The sequence below is a fragment of the Grammomys surdaster genome, unplaced genomic scaffold (genome assembly GCF_004785775.1).
Source record: "Grammomys surdaster isolate TR1022 unplaced genomic scaffold, NIH_TR_1.0 125476, whole genome shotgun sequence".
Taxonomy (NCBI): Eukaryota; Metazoa; Chordata; class Mammalia; order Rodentia; family Muridae; genus Grammomys; species Grammomys surdaster.
In genome coordinates this window covers 1,055,160-1,063,019 of record NW_021620336.1, presented here as the reverse complement: position 1 = coordinate 1,063,019, position 7,860 = coordinate 1,055,160, and the positions used below count along the sequence as shown (strand labels likewise).

General features: G+C 46.4%; 1 protein-coding gene across 1 annotated transcript in view; it reads right to left on the bottom strand.

Annotated features, from left to right (window-relative positions):
- Nucleotides 1-3,167, bottom strand: part of Cgas (cyclic GMP-AMP synthase) — a 9,794-nt gene extending 6,627 nt beyond the window's left edge. Inside the window, exon 1 of the mRNA XM_028786348.1 lies at nt 2,499-3,167. Coding sequence (XP_028642181.1) covers nt 2,499-3,074 — 576 coding nt within the window. The 5' untranslated portion in view covers nt 3,075-3,167. The remainder of the gene's footprint in view (nt 1-2,498) is intronic.
- Nucleotides 3,168-7,860: the final 4,693 nt, after the last annotated feature.

Below are 7,860 nucleotides of genomic sequence, written 5' to 3'. Positions count from 1 at the left end.
CCTGAGTTCAATTCCCAGCAACCACATGGTGGCTCACAACCATCCATGCTGTGATGTGGTGCCCTCTTCTGGCCTGAAGGTGTATATGCAGACAGAGCATTCATATACATTAAATAAATAAATGAATAAACCTTTAAAAAATTGAAGTGGAGCTGGGCAGTGGTGGTGCACTCCTTTAATTCCAGCACTTGGGAGGCAGAGGCAGGTGGATTTCTGAGTTCAAAGCCAGCCTGGTCTACAGAATGAGTTCCAGGACAGCCAGGGCTACACAGAGAAACCCTGTCTCGAAAAACTAAAAAAAAAAAAAAAAAAAAGGTATTTTATTTTAATATCACGGGTACAGTTTAGAGCAGATAACTAAAAACAATGATTGTTTAATTCAGATATACTTGGTCAGTACTAGCCCTCAAGCCTCATTTACCCACCTGTACATGTTTTTAAGGTTAAATCTAAATCTAGGACAGGTAACTAGAAACAAGCAAAGTTTCTCTATCCTAATATGCTTTAGATAGACAGATGGTCTTCAGACACTTCAGAGATCTGCTGAATATGGCATTTAAGATGCTTAAACTTACCATGCCAGAGCCTCCCAAATCCTAGCAATGACCACTCTCAAGGTCTCCAAGAAGATACTGGCGTAACGGTAAAGGACTCCACCTGGATTGTAGTACACTAATCACTGGGAAAGACTGCCACATCCAGGGCCCAGCCTGAACTGTGGACAAGCAGGACACCAGAGAGTTAATTGTCCAATGTTGCCTAAGACAAGGTAAGGTCAGTCTCTCCCATGTTCCTCTTCCACAGAAAATCCCTCTCATATTCTGGGCCAAATGGCCAAAGACTGCCTCTGCACAGGTGCCATGGAGACCACAGGCACCTGGGACAATTGTTTAAGTAGTAGACTTTAGACTAGACTCTGTCATTTTAATTGATACATAAGCAGTTAGGATTATACTTCCTGCTTCTTCAAGTAAAATTTCTACTTTTCAGGTCTCTGAGGGCTTTGAAGACTAGACTCACTAAAAATATACTTATAAGCTTCAGAGCATCCACTGGAATCTACTTCCCACGGGTCAAATTCACTCCAGATAAGTACTGTCAATCAACAGCCTTTTCCCTCTCCACCTGTCTATTTCGGGGGGTGGGGGGTGGATGGAATCTATTCCCCTTTCCCTCATCGTGGGAGCCTCACCCCCAACTACCAAGACCATGGGCCTAAAAGTTTCAATGTACACCCAAGAAAAAAGTTTTTTCTCCCTAAACTCCTTAACTTTATCTTCTGCCCCTAACATATCTGTTACAGATTCCTGAATCCAGGACAGCTCCAACAGTGGCTAGCCCCAGATAGTCCCACAACCTGGACAGCAAGTAAAACAGCCTGCTCTTTCCAGACTTGGCCAACATTCCAGTTTTGGACCCCTTCCCCTATAATGGCACCCCAATTTAAGCAGGATGGCTGAGGTGTTGGGATTCAGATCCAGGTGCATATTTAACCAACACTGACCATTCTCCCAGCATCCCTCAGTCCCTACCCTCTGCCCTGAACTTTCCAGCCAAGGGACTGGGCTTCCCCTTCCCCAGAAGCTCTTCCCTATATAATGTGGACATTTTGTGCCCTCTCTCTTCCCCTCTCCCTTCCTCCTTCTCTCCCCCTCTCTGCCTCTTTACATGTTCTCTCTCCCTGCATGGGCACGCTCTTTCTCTCTCTTTCTTCCCCCTCCCCTCTGTCTCCCTCCCCATGGTGACTTCCCTGGCCTCTGTTCCTTAGGACCAGTGAACCTGCACAAGAGCAGCTTTCCAATAAATCTGCCTTAATATACTTTAACTTGACTTGAATTGGCTCATTTCACCAGCAGAGAATAGCTATCACCACCGTCTTCAGGAATTCAGCTGGGCCTGCTCTCCAGAGAGCATTGGAGCTAGGCTTGTTGACACTAACTGATAGGAGGTGCGATAATGTCGGTGGACCCCCACTTGAGTACGCAGCCACCTCTCCCAACTAGTTGTATACAATTCTTCCCTAATTGCAAGCGGTCCCAGGGTCTCTGGGATGGGCTAGATTCAATCTGGAGGATATAGTTGGGGAAGGATTAAGAAAGGCGACTCCATCCATTCAGCCATAACAGTCATCATCCACACTGGCGGCGGACCACTTCTTTAAGGTCACCTATCTATCCACTCTTCCATAACTCCTTGGGAGGAAGTCCAGAATTCCTCCAAAGCGGAGTGTTAAGAGAAACTAACTGGCTATCAGTGGTTGCTGTGGGCTAACTGGATGAAGAAGAAGAAAGAGGAAGAGGAGGAAGAGGAAGAAGAGGAAGAAGAGGAGGAGGAGGAGGAAGAGGAGGAGGAGGGAGAGGAGGAGGGAGAGGAGGAGGAGGAAAGAAGACTGGGTTGTTCCAAAGGAGGTGGGTGGGGGAACCCAAAAGTGTGGAGGGCCCCAAACAGGTGAGGAGTGGGGCCGGATCCCCTCCTGCAAGCAGGTCTTGGCCGCTCACCTTCACATGCTCATAGTAGCTGCCAGTGTTCAGTTGCTCCACGCCTTTGAACTCTGACTCCCGTTTCTGCATTCTGCGCAGCAGGCGATCCACAACCGTATTCACCGTCTCGGCCGCCACCGAGATTTCTTCGCGTTTCAATCTCAATTTGTCCAGCACCTTCTTTAGCTTGACTTCCTCCTGCCTGGACCCTCGAGGCGCTCTGGTCTGCCCGGTGGAGCGCGCGCCCCTTCTGTGGCTAAGTCCTCTTGCGACGTTCGGCGCCTCGGGGTCCTTGGGCGGCTGGGGCTCCGGGACGGCGGGCGGCTCGCAGGCTCCGGCCACGTCCGTGGCTGAGGGCTGTGCATCCTTGGTGCGCACAGTGGCCCTTCCGGGACGCGCTCGGGGCACTGGGATGCATGGCGTCTCCGTGGTGTCCCCGTCACGCTCCGCCCGCCGCGATCGCGCCCCCCTTTGCGGGCCGCAGCTTCCCGCGTAAGACAGGGTGGCCCCGGTCCCGCCGAGCTGCGTCGGGGCGCGCTTCGTCGACGGCTTCCTAGCGCGCGGCGCCGTCGTTCTTCTACGCTGACCTTCCATATTTGTCACTCTTCGCTCTCGGAAAGAATAAATGGACTTCGGAGAAAGGCCGCGGGGAATCGAAACTTAAATATCTGGCGGGAACGTAGCCTGTCTGTACCCGCCGCGAGCAGGCGCAGGAGCACCCGTGAAGTCCGCGCCAGGAAGAGGCGGTCCTAGAGATGCGAACTTTTTCACGGGTGGGAAGCAGCTGAGCTACTGGCTGGGAAACACCCACCTCTTCTTTACCGTGACGCGGAAAGCACTGACAGCAACTTACATGGCCAGATTTGCCGACCTACCACCAAGATGTTTTTCAGGACATTACTGTCTCTCGTACATTTGTAGTTGATAAAAACTTTTTAGAATTTGCTGTTCTTGTTAATGAGAAATAGAAATTCACTGAAGCTTTTCAAGTTAGATTAACTGCTTGGAATTAGTATTTCACCTTATGTTTCTAAAAAGCACACCGGCCGGGCGGTGGTGGCGCACGCCTTTAATCCCAGCACTTGGGAGGCAGAGGCAGGCGGATTTCTGAATTCGAGGCCAGCCTGGTCTACAGAGTGAGTTCCAGGACAGCCAGGGCTATACAGAGAAACCCTGTCTCGAAAAACCAAACCAAAAAAAAAAAAAAAAAAGCACACCGGATCTTAAAGAAAGTGTTTCAAGTGCCTATGTGAGCAGCACGGTGTAAGCCATCCTACTTTAGCTGCTGAGATTCCGTTTAGCACTTCAATGCAGACTTTCAGAAAGCGATTTCTAAAGTTGATCTTGTCAACAGAGGTTGCTTCTTTGAAAGTTGTTCCTGGCGGAATTCATTTTGCCTTCCACTGCGTTCCGCTGACAAAACCAAAAACTTGCCTTCTGAAGATTTACACGGCTCAGAACACCACTTAGTCTTCAACTAACATCAGAATGTGTGTTTCCACTCCTTATTACATAATCCTGTGTGTCCACTACAATAAAGCTCACAAATTGCTGCTATGTTTAACTTTTGGGAGTGTGTGTGTGTGTGTTCGTGTGTGCTCACACACAAGCGCGCATGTGCAATATACTATGGGATACATGTAGCCTGGATAAAAAGACACTGATCAGTGTGCTGCCATCCTATCGCCCCTGCAACTCTCTTCCCTCCTTCCCATCAATGTCTGTACATGAGCTCCAGAATGGGAACTTGTCTTCTGAGCTTTCGCTTTTGAATGGCAAGCAGACATGCCTGGGGATGGAGACACTTCCTCCTTTGCAGAAATATGCTTTAAACAGGAAACCTCTCTGTTTGCGATGTCCTGCCAGTATGATGGCATTCACCATTAGTCCCAGCACTCAGGAGGCAAAGGCAGTAAGTCGGAGGTCTACAGAGCTAGTTCTAGGACAGCCAAGGCTACACAGAGAAACCTTATCTTGAGAAAAGGAAGAGGAAGAGGAGGGGGAAAAGGAGGGGGGAAGAGGAAGAAAGAAGAAAACAGTGCAAGAGGGTAAGGAATAGGCATGAGCATCCAGAGAGAATGAAACGTGAACAATGGTTTTGAAAGGAGCAAAATTCACTGCAACATTCATACTGTAACTGTAACTGTTCATTCTTTTAATTGTGAATCTTTCTAGTTAATCAACTCTTAGCATCACCCGTGGAAGCATAGGCCAATCGTTCCAGCTGCTCTGGAGACTTAGGCAGAGCATCTTTAAACCAGAAGTACAAGCCTGGGAAAGAGAGTGAGATCTTGTCTCAAACAAACAACAGTAAACCTGAGGTCCATCCTGGGGACCCTGATAAAAGAGTAACAGACTACCTTCCATAGAAGGGTTTTGTAGACTTCCACAATAGAAATTCAGTTTCTATCGTCTTTATTATCTGTCCTTAAGCTACAACTGAATGTTTTGGTTCTGGGCCTATGAGTAATGTCTTCCTTGGAAAGGGGAGATTCTGCACTGAATACATACCGTGTGAACAGATTAATGCCTAGTCTTCAAATGTAGGTGGGAGGGGTTCTCACAGGTGAGTTTCAGTTGGGTTTATGATTCTTTGGGGGAGTGGGGCAGACTGTGATACAGGGTTTCTTTGTGTGGCCCTGATTGTTTTGGAACTCACTTTGTAGATCAGGCCTTGAACTCAGAGATCCTCCTGCCTCTCTGCTACTCTGCCTCTCTGCCTCTCTGGCCCCGTCCCTGCCTCATCTCTGCCACTGCCTCCTATGAACTAGGATTCTGTAATGAGACACCACCACCTGGCTAAGTCTATGAGTCTTTAATCAATGGTTTAGCTATTGGCTTAAAATATTAAAAAGTAGTCTACTTTAGCTAGGGTAGGCCATAACCCGAATATAAATACTTTGAAGGCTGGTATGGAAGGATCAGTTCAAAGCCAGACTTGGCTACATAGTAAAACCTGTTAGAGGAAAAGAAAAAGGCAAACTACCTTGGTTCCTACACTTAGGAGGCAGATCTTTATGAGTTCAAGACCAGCCTGGTCTATATATCAATTCCAGGTTGAGAGAGCAAGAACAGAGCGAGGAGGAGTTGGGAGAGAACTGCTAGCAAATATTTGATGATACTTTAAAAATGTTCAGTTTTTGTGTAACATCACATCTCATCTAAACCAATTTCATTCATTATTCATGGTTAAGCATAAGTATTCACTTCTGTGCTGGACATAATCTGCATACCGGCAATCCCCACTTATAGGTAACTGAGGCAGGAGGATGGAGAATTCAAGTCTAGTTTGATGTACATAGAAAGAATACATCTCAAAGGGAAAAAAATCCAAGTCAAACATGGTGGCATAAATCTGAAATGCCAGCACTCAGCAGGCTGAGGCAGGATTGCTGTGAGTTCCAGTTCACTCTGGGCAGCAAATTAAGATATCTCAAAAACACAATAGAAGCTGGGAAGATGGCTCATTGAGATGGCTGTGCACTCCTGACATCTGTTTTTGGTCCTTAGAATCCACAAAAAAGACTTTTATCTTAGCCCTCTTACTGCAAGATGGGAGGCAGAGACTGAAGAATCGGCCTTAACTTCTCTAGTCAGCTGTCCTGGAGTACACAGAACATCTAGAGAAATAATAGGAGAGGCCCTGCTTTAAAACAAGGTAGAAGGAGATCACTGGCTCCCCAAAAGTTGCCATTTCTCTCCCATTCATTCTCCCTCTCCCTCTCCCTCTCCCTCTCCCTCTCCCTCTATCTCTCTCTCTCCACCTACCCCTCTGTGTGTGTTTCTGTCTGTCTGTCTCTCTCTCATCTAAATCAAAACACCTACAACAAGAAATAAACCAATATACAGTGTGGAGGACATTTTTTTTAATTTTCTTTTTTGCTTATTTTCACTTTTTCTCTGAGATATGATCTCTCTACATAACCTTGACTATCCAGGAACTCGTCTTGTAGTCCATGCTGATATCAGACTCAGAGCCCTGCCTGAGTTGTGCACCATCGTGCGCAGCGAAACAAATATATCGTTAAGGGGATTGGTCAGATGGTTGGCAGGTAAAAATATCTGCTGCCATATCTGGTGGCATGAGTTCAATTCCCAGAACCCACAGGATGAAGAGAACTGGCTCTCTCAAGTTGTGTGTGATCTCCACATGTATGCTGTAGTATGAATAAGTCCATACACATACACACATGCAAATGAATACATACAATTAAGTGGAGAGGCATAAAGTGAAAGATAGTATAATCACACTATCTATATACAGAATAATAGCATTCCTGTGCTGTATGATTTTTCCCCCTCCTGTGGAAATGTGAACAAATGTATATTTACCTGAGGGCACCAAGAACAAGCCAAAGAAAATGATTCCACTCTAGTCTAATTTAGTGAAATAGTGAGTTTATTGGGAGTAATTGACATGACACAAAGACAGCTGCATCACAGAAAAGCCCAGGCCGGTATGGATGACAACTCACAAAAGTTGTGCCCCTGAAGTCCCGGAAGGACTTGCACATTGATGATCCTGGAGTCTTCCCCCTAGCAATGGTTCCTGCTTGTATAGCCTGGGGTAGGGGTGGCCCTGGCAACTTATAAATCTTCCTTGGACTGAACCTGTAAACTTTGTTCATGTCTGGACTCTTTTATGAGACTTCCTCCTCTAGGAATATTTCAATTCAGAGGAAACTGTACGTGCATATACAAATAGTTACTAGCAACAAAAGGCTGACATTCTTGTAAAGTAGGGATAGAGCATTTGGTAGGAGTTACACGTTCTCTAATTCTCCATCTAATTCTCCATGTCTTGTGTGTATATATAATGTTTAAATTGTGTATAAATAAGAACCGGAGAGATGGCTCAGTGACCAAGAGCTCATGCTCTTTGCAGAGAACCTGCCTGTGTTTGATTCTCAACAACCAGAATAGTAGCTCACAACTATTTATTGGTCCAGAAAATCTGATGCCCTCTTCTGACTTTTGTGGGAATAGGCTGGTTGTGGCGCGCGCACACACAAACCCACCACACACATGCACAGGCCAAACAATTATACACATAAAATGTCTAAAAAATGTTTAAGCTACATATAAATAATGTTGTTTTAATTTGGAGACATGGTATTCATGTGTAGACTCAGAGGGACTTCAACATGAGGATCAGAACTCGAATTGCCTTTAGTCGATGGACCTCTCAGAAGATTTTAAGGCGAAATGATCAAATTTATTGTTCATAGGTGGCATCCTGGCGACAAAGACTAGTCCACCTGAAAAGCCTAGCCTCAACCTCCAAGATAGAATTCCAGCCAAGCCAAAGGTACCTGTGAAAGAACGCAGCCGGGCCTGCACACACCACCCTGACGCCCTAGCAGCGCCTAACTCCAAACCG